Source organism: Scardinius erythrophthalmus (assembly GCF_964197995.2).
Source record: "Scardinius erythrophthalmus genome assembly, chromosome: 9".
Taxonomy (NCBI): Eukaryota; Metazoa; Chordata; class Actinopteri; order Cypriniformes; family Leuciscidae; genus Scardinius; species Scardinius erythrophthalmus.
In genome coordinates this window covers 31325710-31340763 of record NC_138229.1, presented here as the reverse complement: position 1 = coordinate 31340763, position 15054 = coordinate 31325710, and the positions used below count along the sequence as shown (strand labels likewise).

General features: G+C 36.8%; 1 protein-coding gene across 1 annotated transcript in view; it reads left to right on the top strand.

The window, feature by feature from the left end:
• st6galnac3 (ST6 (alpha-N-acetyl-neuraminyl-2,3-beta-galactosyl-1,3)-N-acetylgalactosaminide alpha-2,6-sialyltransferase 3) overlaps positions 1–14695 on the top strand; it is a 100636-nt gene extending 85941 nt beyond the window's left edge. Inside the window, exons 4-5 of the mRNA XM_081373406.1 lie at positions 2818–2925; positions 6745–14695. Coding sequence (XP_081229532.1) covers positions 2818–2925; positions 6745–6934 — 298 coding nt within the window. The 3' untranslated portion in view covers positions 6935–14695. The remainder of the gene's footprint in view (positions 1–2817; positions 2926–6744) is intronic.
• Positions 14696–15054: the final 359 nt, after the last annotated feature.

The following is a 15054-nucleotide window of genomic DNA, read 5'->3' as shown; positions in this document are numbered from 1 at the left end:
TGAGCTCGCGCAAATTGTAGCCTCTTTTTCCTCTTTGTAGGGGAGATGAGTGGTACCCGGTGGGGTCTTCTGCTGTTGTAGCCCATCCGCCTCAAGGTTGTGCGTGTTGTGCCTTCACAAATGCTTTGCTGCATACCTCGGTTGTAACGAGTGGTTATTTCAGTCAAAGTTGCTCTTCTATCAGCTTGAATCAGTCGGCCCATTCTCCTCTGACCTCTAGCATCAACAAGGCATTTTCGCCCATAGGACTGCCGCATACTGGATGTTTTTCCCTTTTCACACCATTCTTTGTAAACCCTAGAAATGGTTGTGTGTAAAAATCTCAGTAACTGAGCAGATTGTGAAATACTCAGACCGGCCCGTCTGGCACCAACAACCATGCCACGCTCAAAATTGCTTAAATCACCTTTCTTTCCCATTCTGACATTCAGTTTGGAGTTCAGGAGATTGTCTTGACCAGGACCACACCCCTAAATGCATTGAAGCAACTGCCATGTGATTGGTTGATTAGATAATAGCATTAATGAGAAATTTAACAGGTGTTCCTAATAATCCTTTAGGTGAGTGTATATATATATTGTTTACAAGTACAAATACAAGTTCATCAATAACGAGTGGCAAAATTTAAATCTGCCCATCTTGGCATACGTCATTTTTCTGTCATTTCAAACCTTTTATTGCTTACACACAGGAATGAGTTCAGCAATGACTGAGGTAAAAAGTTCAAATAAAGATGTGACAAACTCTCTTTATATTGGCATGACTGAAACCAGATGCGGCACCATTAGCTGCTGGTGGATAAATTGATGAAGTTGTGCTGACCAGGTAAAACCACTTAAGAACAGGAGCTGGTGCACTTACTAAAGGCCTATCATTTACTAGCAACTGCTGACAGCCTCAGGGTTATTAATAGATCTTGCCGAAATGAAAGTAAACACAACCTTAGCTTGGAGGAACTGTCTGTCTTCTTTAATGTGTAATAATGGCTGTACTTAGTTTCTTCACAGAGTTTCTTCACAGAGATAAATTGGCACAGACTAAGAGCGCTAGGCAACTCTACCATTTTGGCTAAATGAAAAATTCATCCCAGGAGAAGAAATAGTTTAAAACATCTTAGGGAAGCACTGTTCAGCTGTGTTAGTCAGCAGAACCGCACCATAAAAAATGAGCTGTTTAGATAAATCAATTAGGTAAAGAATAGCAGTGCATCTCCATTTCTGCAAGTTGTTAAGCTATTCTATCTCACTTGTGGCATCGGATAATGTTGTGCAAGTCTTGTGGCTATATATTCCAAATAGTGTTATTTGAAGGTTTATTCCAGTGTCTTGCCTCATAAACTGCCATTGTAAGTACATTACCGTAAACATGATTTTCGGTTGCATTTACTAATGCATGAAAGACGATTCGAAATAATTTTCTATAGCACAGATGAGCTTATATTTATATTTAACTATAACATTTGTGTCCTCCAAAAATAAAAATGATTTGTTTTTCCAACATTGCAAATATTCTCTTCTTAAAGGGATAGTAAAAAAAAGGAATAAAAAATGGCACATTTACTTTCAGAAAAGTAAGTTGAAATCTAGTTCTCATTGAATGTTTCTAATGCAAGTCAGCACTGTCAGATTTGTTTTTAAAATATGCTTTTTGCAGTATAACAAAATAAACAATGTTCTGTGATGAAACTCTTGACGGTGCTGGCTGATAGGTCCTTAACTCAATCTACTTGCAGCCACATCATTCTCTGTAGGTCACAGATGATTGGTTCCTGCTGTTTCAATAGCCAATGAATTTGCTGTTCAACCTTCAAATGCTCGGTTAGCATTTGCCTTAACAGTGCAGCGCGCTTCAGAAACCCTCCACCTTCTCCAGCTCTACCTGTATAGATCTGCTATGGGTAATTAATGTACGCTATATTGTACAGCAGCAGCAGGTCTTACTTTTTGTTCAAGTCATGTTCAAGATGAAAAGAGCTGCATGAACATTCTTCACATTTTCTTCTTTTGTGACTTATAAAAGAAAAGCATAATGGGTTTTCATTTTTTGGTGAACTACTGTATTCCTCTAGGTTTCTAAGCAGAGAAGCCGTCATTAAGGGTTGTTACAGAATATTCAGCTGAACAATGTCTCAGAAACTCTATGAATGGCAATTTAATGGTGCACAGAGCAGAGGAAGGTAGATGGCTGGGAATTAATGCCTGCACTTTGAAAGCAGGTCTGCTCTTTCTGATGAAACCGGTGTTCTTTACAAAGCGCCTGGGAAATGGATTTTTCCACAGGTGCCAATAGCTTCTCTAAATGGCCACGTGCTCTAATATGTCTTGATGATTGACCACTTTCCTGAGCCCTGCAGGGGAGAGTTTCACAGGCTCAAGCTGCAGGGAATAGAAGCGTCAGGACTGTGTGATGGAGGTACTGAGGCTGTGGAGGTGCTTTTATATAAGGCAAGGGAGCATGTGTGCTTTTAAAGTGTGATGGGACTTTATTTACGTCAAACTCATCTCTGATTTGGGGATTTCATTTCACACAAACTAATAGTTTCTTACATGTTAAGCTCTTTTCTGTTCTTTATAGACCAGCTTCTATGTTGTTTGTCATTTTGGCACTATCTATCTACACCCAGATTATGTTCTACACACAGGTGCTTCATTTCCCTTTTTGAAAGAGATATTAGCTTTTGGGGACCTATAATGTGGATTATTTGAATGAAGATCTCTCCAATGGATGTTTTGTCAACCACTTCTTTTGGAATAAAGACATTTACCCATGGGTAAAATAGGGTCATTTGAGTACTGACATCATGATTTTATGTTGCAGGATTCAGTCGGGGTCGTACCTGAGCACCGGCTGGTTCACGCTCATTCTGGCCATGGACATGTGCAAGGAGATCCGAGTCTACGGCATGATCAATGACACATACTGCAAGTAAGACTGACATGCAATCTATCATTTGACAGTGGTCTTTAAAGCAGTTTTGCTTGTTTTCAGAGTGTAATAGGACAGCAGAGCTGATACAAGAGCGGTTCTGTGAGTTTCGAACAAACCCCCTGTCATAATCCAAACATACACACCAATATCTTTGCTTCAAAATTTTAAAGGGGTCATGAGGTGGATTTTTTTTAATTATCTTATGTTCAATAGATTCACTTAGAAGGTTTTTGCACAAAAAACAATCACATATTCGCAAAAAAAATATTATTTTTAACTCTCATTCTGACCCTTTCTGAAATGATCTGTTTCAAGTGGGTGACTCCTTTAAAGAGTTACTTCACCCAAAAATAAAAAATCATTAACACAAATGAATATCTTTTTAATGAAATCTAGAGCTTTCTGTCCCTCCATTGACAGCATACCCTTTGGGCTACCCTTTTCAAACTCCAGAAAGATCGTAAAGACATTATTAAAGTAATTCATGTGACTCCAGTGGTTTAGCCTCAATTGTATGAAGGTTTAGTGGAATGGGTAGCTTCAAGGATGGGTTAAGCCGTTAAGGGGTAAGGGAAGGTCAACAATGTAATTATGGATGTATGAATTACAGCTATAATGACATGCAGGTATTTTTTTAACTATACAATGTAAAAATGTATGGACACAATAAGTGCATTGTATCAAATGATTCATTTAAATGTTACTGCATAGTAGTTAAAGACACTTAATTTAAAGTGGGACCAAAGTTTCTTTGCAACTTTCCAACTCTTCCCCAAATGTCACAAACAAACAAGCCATTTTTGGACCTTGGTTAAATAAAGGCTTTTTGTACTGTGGAAGACATTTTAAACTATGAAAATGCAGGATATTGTAATGGTACAAAGACCTATTAAATGTCAAAGATTTCTCATGTCATGACCCCCTTTAAGACCATTGTAACGTTGCAATATGTTTTAGCTTACCTTGAACACCAAAACAAAGTCTGAACACATTATTTAGTACTATTTATTTATTTACTGCAATCATTTTTGGTGTTAAAATATTCCTTCTGTTGTTCTGTTTTCTGACACATTGCCTTGCATTTCTCCTGAGTCCTGATATTGTTATTCAGTAGTTCTTTAGCAGCATATAAGCCCTTTTTATCATGAATCTCTCACTATGATTCCATTTTGATGATAGTGTCCTTAACAACCTCACAACCCCCCTACTGCAGATAGACATAAGCAAAGCACGCAATAATGTGATTAGAGTGTTTGTAAAGTAGCTATTATAGTCTGTTTTCCCAACCATTTATTCATTCTGCTCTCCCTTTCAAAACAATGAGCAATTTTCATTCCACAGCAACTCCCAGTCACCTGTAAAGACTGGCAAATGAGAAAACAGTGGCTACAACAAAGTCATTTTGATGAAAGGCAGTTCAGCTGGGAAGTATCTATTTTAGCATAATGTGCTGAGCTGTTGTTGCAATTGACTTCGCTGGATCTCTTGTAATTAAAATTCAACAGGTGCTACTGGGAGAGAAAAATTTAATCTAATTGAGAGCAAAAAAAAAGTCTTCAGAGCTACCGTTTCTCAGTGGGAATTCTCCTTATGGACTCAGTCTTTGAATAAAAAAAGTAGCAAATGGTTAAAGCTTCCGCAAAATCAAAACTGCTACTGTAAGTGCTTCATAGACTTTATTGTGCATGATTCATCAGTGTATTCCAGGGAAAAATGGTGTATTTCTTTTTTCATATTTTTTTCCTAATGTTTTTTTTTTCAGTTTCACTGCTGAAATAAAATACGGTTACACTTTTTCCCCCCCGATGGTCTACTTTAGACATTCTACTAAATAACTTGTCAACTACATTTCAACTAACTTTCATTAGAGTATTAGTAGGCTGTTAGGTCAGGGTTCGGGTTAGTAGAATACACTGACTTGTAGGGCCCTATCTTGCACCCAGTGCAATTGACTGTACACCGACACATGTATCCTTCCTATTTTGCACCCGACGCACAGTGGACTTTTCCCTCGACAGACGCACGTCGGTAAATTAGGGAATGAGCTTGCGCTCCCGGGGGAGGTTCAGCGAAAAGAGGAGGCGTGTTCCAGCGCAAACGTTCCCTGGTGCTATTTTGCAGTTTCAGAAAACAATTCCGCCACAGACCAGGAAAAACGATGATGCTCTGATTGGTTTATTTCATGTTACGCCCAAACCACACCTATGAGTAATGTAGCTACTTTAGACCAACCATTTTAAATTTGCGCCGAGAATCCGCCTACAAAGTTACTTGCGTTTCGCGTTTGATACTTGCGTTTCAGATCGTTAAAATAGGGCCCGTAGTTTCTGTAACGTGAGTTAGCTGTAGAGAAGGGCGCACGGCGAAGGGAATCCGGAAGAACAGTTTATTAATCCACAAAACTCAGGAGATACATTAACTTTCCACACAAACTAAAACACAAACAATACTGGACAAAGGAACCTAGGAAACACAGGCTTATATACATGGGCAGTAATAAGCATGAAACAGAACAGTTGTGATAGAACTAATTAACAACCAGGGAAACTAACGAAAACACAGAACACAACACACAAAATGGGAACATAGAAAACAAAAACAAAACTGATCAAACACGTAAAAATCCGTTTACACTGAGCACGAATCAATAAAGCTAAGCGAATCACAGACAAACGGAACATTCACACTGAATGCGAAACAATTGATTGTCTTCAGCTGATTCACGCCTGAACAATAGGTGGCGCTGACCGAGAATACATTTTCCTCATGTAAGCATCTTGTAGGTTTTCCTGTTTGGCTTTAACCTGCACAACATACAACAGTAAATTAAGATAAATAAAGTTTGGTACTACACAGAAACCATCATCGAGTGCGTGTAAAAACTTCCGACTGCAATCTAAAATGGATTTTGGTTAAATAATTGGCATACTTGCATTATTTGTAGTGTTTTATAATAAACTGAACGTTACACCTGCTTAGCATTTCTCATGTAAGCATTTCTCATTCTTTATTGTTATAAAAATACCCCGAGCTGCATGAAAAACACATTCAGAGCATATATCGTCATACTCATATATTTATTTGGCTTTACATTTCAGCTGTTGAAATGTTTCTCTTATAGTTGTTTATATGCTGAACTCAGAACGAGGAAATTAACACAACTTCGTCATTCGGAAAGGCAGGAGTTATGAGCACATAATATGATTGACAGCTCTAGAGCGAATGATGAGCCCTTTGACTCATAACAGACACGGACAGAAGAAAACACCATTTCAAGCTCTTCAGATCATATTTATTGGTGGAAAATGAATAGAAAATGATAATCTGTATAAAGAACATGTGAGCACATATCTGTTCTTAGACACCAATTATTAAAACAACTGAACATCCATTCTCTTCTCTCTTCTGGAATACTTTTCTTCTGTGTTTACACAGAATTTAAAAACAACACTTTTTTGCAACAGTAGCGGCGCGGGTAAGCTCAAATCTAATTGGACGGCTTGTTTCATTGACGGCCACAGGGGAAAAAAATCGACACCCTGGTCGTAAAAAAGTCATGCTTTGTCGCGCTGTGATTGATCGTTGTGAAAAGCTCCATAGCCATCTATTGTTTTGATTCAAGAGCGCCATCGCAACGTACATTCGTGGCGCTATACCACGCTTAGTGTGAAAGACCCTTACAGTGGCAAGTTACTTATAGTCAGTAGAACGTCGAAAGTGGACCATCGAAATAAAGAGTAACTTAAAAAATGGCACTTTAATTGTCATGAAATAACAAAATAAGACTTTCTTCCATTCTTTTCTTTTTTACTTTAGATCAGAAGGCTACCGGAAGGTCCCGTACCACTACTATGAAGCAGGAAGTCGTGACGAATGTGCCGAATACCTCTTGCACGAGAGCGCTCCTTACGGCGGGCACCGTTTCATCACAGAGAAGGCTGTTTTTGCCAAGTGGGCAAAGTCGCACCCCATTAAGTTTTTTAGTCCGGAATGGCAGCTGTCATGACCAAGACTCCTATTATTTCAGAATATTCCTTAACACTACGGCCTTGTTGGCTCTTTCCCCCTCCATCTTAAAGTAACACACATGAAACTTGTCATGCAGTGGCTAAACGAATCATTCGAATGCGATTTCAAATGGTAGCTGTCCAAGTGAAGTAAGTGTCCCATCGTGACCATGAGGAGAGGTCTCTAATGAACCTGGTGTTAATCCTGGTGTGATCAGATAGTGGATTTAGCATGTCCTCATGTTGTTCACAATCAAGTAGTATATATTTCTTTCAGAGTACATACACTTATTGCAGAAAGGATGGGCTCAGTAGAAAATCACGTCCTTGTTTTAATCACCTTATATTAGGGCTGGCCGATATACCAAATTATATATAAAAATTATACAATTATTTTTCAGCCTTTTGATGATATTCTCTATTCATTTCTATTCATATATCTGCTCTGAAATGGCTTAGGGGTCATCCACTCAAATCATGTTTTTGCATTTAAAAACATGAAGCGCAGGGCGGTGGAATAAAAAAACGGGACTTTTAAATTGAAATAGTTGAATTGTTTTCAGAATATCGTGTCACGTGCGAGACACTGCAAAATACGAACACGCCAAACACGCCCTGGAAACGTGTATGAACAGCCCTTTTCAAGAGAGATTTATTTTATTATTATTTTTCAGTTATATCAAACAATTTCAACAGCGATTGTAGCCAATTAGACTCAAAATAACAGTAAAAATCTGTTGTTTGTTTTTTTACTAAAACCCAAGGAAAAATGGTATTTAACAATTTTACTAATTCATATGAACCAATTTATCTACATATATTTTTTATAGACAGCCATTGCTGCAACTAGATTTAAATGATTAATGCAAGTAAAATACAGTAAAAATGTGTACAAAGTTTTTCACCAAATAAACCCAAAGAAGAACCATATTTAACCATATATATAAAACTAAAACAAATACCAAACTGCAGAATCAGAATTTTGAATCAACCGATTTACAGAAACGTATGAACTCTAATGAAGTTTTTGCCACTAAAGTCTAAATCAAATATGCTATTAAAACATTTCTGCATAAACACTTTCATACTCGAATATGACACAGTCTTTAGGAAACTTAATGGCTAAATTAAAAGCACATTAAATTATGAATGTATTGTGATAATTTGATTTATCTCCCAGCCCTATTTTCATCTCATAGACAAGTACTGAACTGAAACCAATATTAGGGCATTTTTTTTGCCCGTCAAACATTTTACTTCAGTTCAAAACCCATAAAAACCATTATCCTCAAATCCTAAAAATTCCCAAAGTGACTCGCATAACCTCCTTTAAACCGCTGTATAGGTCATTCAGAACTTATTATCTCCTGTTTTTACTTGTACAAATGAATACCTGAGTAGAATCCAGGTGGTTGTTGATCTGAGACAGTAGAATATAAAGTGATATTCTGTTGTTATGTGCCATGACAAGAAAGCAGCCGTTGCTTACGATATGTAGGTCTACTGTCGACAAAAGACACGAGGAACGATTCAGAGTGAGTGAATGTGGATGTCAAGACCGTGCCTGTATGAAGTGTAGCATTTCTGTGCAACTCAGCAACCTATCCTTCATTTTTATGCCTTATTTGCTTATTTAAAAATGACACTCCTGTCCACCACCTGTCAGAATCCTACATTCCCGAGAGATGAAGGTACACTGTCCCTGTTGTCAGATCAGCAGGTTAATTTGATCAGCTACTGTAGCTAAGTGTCGTAGCGTCATATAAACCAGCAGACAATGCAGCGCCCTTGGGGATCACCTACTGCTTTGAGACTCCCTCAAGCTTGTCGTTGTGTGTTTTTCCCATCAAGCACAGCATGCACTCTTTTTTTTGCATGTATCAAGAACATTCATCGTCGCCAGTACTGTACGTAACAAGTTTTCGTATCAGCTTGTGATTCTGACATCTTCTGGCAGCTCAGCCCGGACAGCCTTTGTTCTTATGCACCAATCTGTGCATGTTTGACCAGCACTGCAACAACGCCTAAGCACCGCCACAGTTTTTCCCTGGATGCACTAGCTCTGTGAAGAGAGTATTATATATGGCATGAGAATATGAGACTGACACACAGAACGGAAAGGAGGTGCCACTGCTGGAACACATTGATGAGAAACTACTCACGCCTCTGGCCAACCTGTTCATTAAAACAATTGATGCCAGCTCAATTTCTCAGAGTGCTGACCTGGGATCATCAGTCTGTATTGATTTTGTTCACCATGTGGTATATAAAAAAAGAGCTGGTCAACAAACGGCACTTTCACTCTTCGATGTATTTTTGACTTTAGCTTCTGGTGTTCATGCCTCAGTTATTACTTGATGTTCTCATGATATACACTACATGACCGAAAGTATGTGGATGCACTGCAAAAATCATTGTTTATCAGTATTTCTGTCTTGTTTCCCCTTAAAAAATATCTAAAACATAAACAAATTACATTTGCTGGAGCTAAATAATGTAAGATATTTTGCTTATTTTAATATTGTTTTTACCCCATTGTTTGTTCATAAACATCTTTAAAAATGTCTTTGCGTTTTTCGTGTATAGACGACAACGTTGTCAAAACAATTCCCGTTCAAACGGATCAGACAAAAAAAAAACTACTAAAATCGTTGCATTATTCACGTCAGGCCAGTAGGTGGCGATGTTGCCTATAGACACGTATAAACGCAAAATACACATGCACATGACGTCACTGTTTTCAAAAAATTCAATTTTTTGTAGTTTACACAGAGACATAACGGTATAATTTTTCAAAAACGTGCACTTTGAACTTTTAAAAGTTAACGTTTTTATGCCCCCAAAATGGTGTTGTCGCATAAAAAGTTTTCCGTTTTTAGTTGAAAACGGTGTCGTGCAAATTTATAATTGAAGCAAGGGGGAAAAATGTGCTAATTGTGAAATAATACCAATATTTTATTGTTAATATTTTGTCGTTACAAACTTTTGCCGTTAAAATTTTATGTAAACATTATTTTTCTATTACATTTGGACAATAATAATTATTATCATTATTTTATTATTTGTATTGTTATATTTTCTGAAAAATCTAAATGTAGTATGCAGTTTTATTTCTTTTCACTACTGTTCAAAATTTTGGGGTCAATAAGATTTGATTTTTTTATTTTTATTTTTTGGAAAGAAATTAATACTTTTGTTCAGCAAGGACATTTAATCGATCAAAGATGACAGTTAAGACTTTTACATTGTAACAAAAATCTTATTTTAAATAAACCAAAGAATCCTAAAAAAAAAAAAAAAAAAAAAATCATGGTTTTCACAAAAATATGATGCATCAAAAATGTTTTCAACATTGATGATAAATATTTCTTGAGCAGCAAATCCTCATTAGAATGATTCAGAAGGATCATGTGACACTGAAGACTAAAGTAATGATGCTGAAAATTCAGATTTAATCACTGGAATAAATTACATTTCAAGATATATTACAATAGAAAACAGGTATTTTAAATTGTAATCGTATTTCACAATATTACACACTATTACTCTTACATAAGAGTCTTGTTTCAGTAACATTTAAAAAATCTTACAGACCCCAAACGATATGATGTTCAAGTATTTTCAATGGAAAACAAGACAAAAATACTAATTGGGAGAATTATTTTTGCAGTGCAGATGTTGAGCATACCCAAAATGTGCTTGTTTCAAAGCCAATGGCATTAATAGAGAGGTGGTCCACTCTGTGCTTTACCAGCTTCCACTCTGGAAAGGCTTTCCGCCAGATGTTGGAATCAGGATGCAGGGATGTATTCTATTTCAGAAGCGGAGCATCTGTGAGGTCAATAGCTGATGCTGGACGACGGGTTCTGGCTCACTCAGCTTTCCAAATGAATTCCAAAGGTGTTCAGTGGGATTCATGCCACACTTTGTGAAGGCCAGTCAAGTTTTTTCATTGACCTTTCTTTGCTTATAGTGACTTTGTAAAGGGCCCCATTCTTCTAAAAAATGTTGGTTTTAGAAGATTACATGGTTGTATTCTTGATTGTATTAACTTTTGCATGTCCATATGCTCGTGGCCATGTTGTGTATATCAGAGCTCGGATAAGTAGAGGTCATGACTCTTTGAGCTCGGTTATCTTAGTCTCATGATCTGCCTGATGCAGTCGATGCCTTTCCACAAATCTGCAGCAGCTTTAGCGGTGTAGCACAAGCTTGTGAATGTTGACTTGTCACCCAGATGCCCAACTGAGTCAAAATTCAGCACTTTTTGCGTTCTTTTTGTTTGTGTGAAAAACCTCCCCGCAATACTGACTTTAGCATTGAGCTTATCTTGTCAGGTCGTTTCTTTATCAAATGTCGCAAGTGCTTTTCTTGAACCTTTTGAAAGTGTGTACTTGAGGTTGGACACTTGATCACTTTTCTCTGCAGCATAAAGTGTCCTTTTTATCTTTCATTTAGTTGTGTTTTTGCTGCATTTTTGTTTTTTTCATGTCCTCACATAATTAAGGTTTTGGCCATTCACTGCAATCAGAAATGTTTCCTGAGTGTTTTCTCTCCATTGTTAGTGCAATCTACTAAGAGTCAAATATACAGTGCTTTCCAAAAGTAACAATCCCACTAAAAAGGAAACAGTTGCCTTTCAATTGGCCTCCAACTGTGAATCATTACAATAATTTCCACATTTACGGTAAAAAAACAATTTAGAATCATCATTTAGATTTCCGACAGACAAAATTAACAATGTGCATTACGTTTAAGTTATGAGAATGTAAAGCAAATTTCATAGATGAGGAGAATATCCCAATATAACAAGCTATTACTTAAGCATTTTATTTTTACAGTGGTGTTAGTAAACCCGGCGCCATCTTTCTAAGTTCGATTTTTAAGGTGTTCTGACAGATTTTTAGCATGTGGTTGCATGCTGATCTAAGCCAAAAGATCCCACAGACCATTTTTTTTTATGATATTCAGATCCCTATTTTGTTTTTTAAATACAATTTAGGGATTTTTTGCAAATGTTTTATCATCTGATGGGTAAAAATCATAAGATCACTTAATACGTTCTTATTACTTACACTGTAAAAACGTCAACCCATTAAAATGGAAACCTTTACATTTGAATTGCTGCCTTGAATTTTTAAGTAAAATCAACTCTACTCTCTACTACACTTTGAATTTAATTAATGATAAAGAAAGCCACATCTAAATCAACTCTAAAAATGGCATATTATTGGGCAAAGATATCTTCATATTGTCTTGTATAAGAAGGTAGTGCAAACGAATGCATGAAAGAAATAGCATAACTGTGACCTAGCAGCAATTTGGGAAAAGATAGGTTAATTTAAAAGCAAATTATAGTTATAAAAATAGTTATAACACTTATAACTCAAATTAAACCCATCACGCTTACAGTGAAGTCAAGCCGTGATAGCATACTGTTGTGGGGCTGCTTTTCCAAAGCAAGGACTCGGCATCTTGTTTAAAAAAAAGAAATAAATCTAAATATCTTTTAGCTTGAATGATCAGGCACAGGGCCGTTTTAACAATGGCGAATTGTTCATTCATTGTTCATGTTGTGAATTCACTTCAGAGGTGAATTTCCTACAATGGCCCGCCAAAACCCTGATCTCAGTTCGATTGTGCATCTCTGGTGCTATTTGAAAATCACAGACTAACCTGAAATATCAATCTGTCTGGGGAAAATGGGACAAAATTACACCTTAATACAACTGTGAAAGGCGGTACATGCCACTAAAGACTTCTATAAAGCTGTCATTGCTTCAAGCTCTATGATATCCTCACGTGAATACACAGTTTTTCTTTTTATTAAAAATGTAACTCAGTTTAATTTGGAACTCAGAATAACGAGAGAAATAATTACTGTAAGCGTCTGAAAACCTTTGCAAAGCACTGTATCATCTTTTGTTGTGATCTTGAGTGTTTTATGAACCTTGCCTTGAAAGTGTTTCACAGTATTGGTCTGTAAAAATGAATCTTGTTATCTGTGTTAACTATGTTGTGGTGTGTCTGTTTCTCATTGCAAAAGAGACCAAATGGATTCAAACTGTTTGTGCGTAGTCCTCTGCTGTAATATAATTATGTTATATTTATTTAGTTTATTTACAGGTCAGTCTACTGTATTTTGGTGAGTTATTTTCAGCAGTGCACAATCAAATAGGGAGCATCTAGTTTGACTTACTGATTCTTCATGCTCATATATGAGTGTAACAGTTGAAGTTAGGTGTAATTCGTTTGTCTTGACATTTCCTGTTCATTCCTGCTGTCTGAGAATGTGTGAATATCATCATAGCATTAGAGGGGATTGTTTTATAGACTTTATTAAAACATTTAAAGATTGATATATACACTCACCTAAAGGATTATTAGGAACACCTGTTCAATTTCTCATTAATGCAATTATCTAATCAACCAATCACATGGCAGTTGCTTCAATGGATTTAGGGGTGTGGTCCTGGTCAAGACAGTCTCCTGAACTCCAAACTGAATGTCAGAATGGGAAAGAAAGGTGATTTAAGCAATTTTGAGCGTGGCATGGTTGTTGGTGCCAGACGGGCCGGTCTGAGTATTTCACAATCTGCTCAGTTACTGAGATTTTCACGCACAACCATTTCTAGGGTTTACAAAGAATGGTATGAAAAGGGAAAAACATCCAGTATGTGGCAGTCCTGTGGGCGAAAATGCCTTTGATGATGCTAGAGGTCAGAGGAGAATGGGCCGACTGATTCAAGCTGATAGAAGAGCAACTGTGACTGAAATAACCACTCGTTACAACCGAGGTATGCAGCAAAGCATTTGTGAAGCCACAACACGCACAACCTTGAGGCGGATGGGCTACAACAGCAGAAGACCCCACCGGGTACCACTCATCTCCACTACAAATAGGAAAAAGAGGCTACAATTTGCACGAGCTCACCAAAATTGGACAGTTGAAGACTGGAAAAATGTTGTCTGGTCTGATGAGTCTCGATTTCTGTTGAGACATTCAGATGGTAGAGTCAGAATTTGGCATAAACTGAATGAGAACATGGATCCATCATGCCTTGTTACCACTGTGCAGGCTGGTGGTGGTGGTGTAATGGTGTGGGGGATGTTTTCTTGGCACACTTTAGGCCCCTTAGTGCCAATTGGGCATTGTTTAAATGCCACGGCCTACCTGAGCATTGTTTCTGACCATGTCCATCCCTTTATGACCACCATGTACCCATCCTCTGATGGCTACTTCCAGCAGGATAATGCACCATGTCACAAAGCTCGAATCATTTCAAATTGGTTTCTTGAACATGACAATGAGTTCACTGTACTAAAATGACCCCCACAGTCACCAGATCTCAACCCAATAGAGCATCTTTGGGATGTGGTGGAACGGGAGCTTCGTGCCCTGGATGTGCAATCCCACAAATCTCCATCAACTGCAAGATGCTATCCTATCAATATGGGCCAACATTTCTAAAGAATGCTTTCAGCACCTTGTTGAATCAATGGCACGTATAATCAAGGCAGTTCTGAAGGCGAAAGGGGGTCAAACACAGTATTAGTATGGTGTTCCTAATAATCCTTTAGGTGAGTGTGTGTATATGTATTTGTTTAAAAAAAAACATTCAAAAACTCTGTTATGCTCACCAATGCTCAATTGTAATAAAAATACAATAAAAATGGTAATATAATATTAAACATTTAATTTATTCATGTGATGGAAAAGCAGATTTTTCAGGAATCTTTCTGATTTGCTGCTATTATTAAAATGCATATATATATATATATATATATATATATATTATATATATATATATATATATATATATATATATATATATATATATATATATATATATATATATATATATATATATATATACATTACTTCCCAAACTTTTGACTAGTAGTGTATAACACTTTCCACAAAAAAATATTAAGCAGCAAAATCTGTTTTCAACATTGATTATAAAAATAAATGTTTCTTGAGCAGCAAATCATCATATTAGAATGATTTCTGAATGATCACGTGACACTGAAGACTGGAGTAATGATGCTGAAAATTCAGCTTTGATCACAGGAATAAATATATTAAATAAATATATTAAAATAGTCATTTTAAACT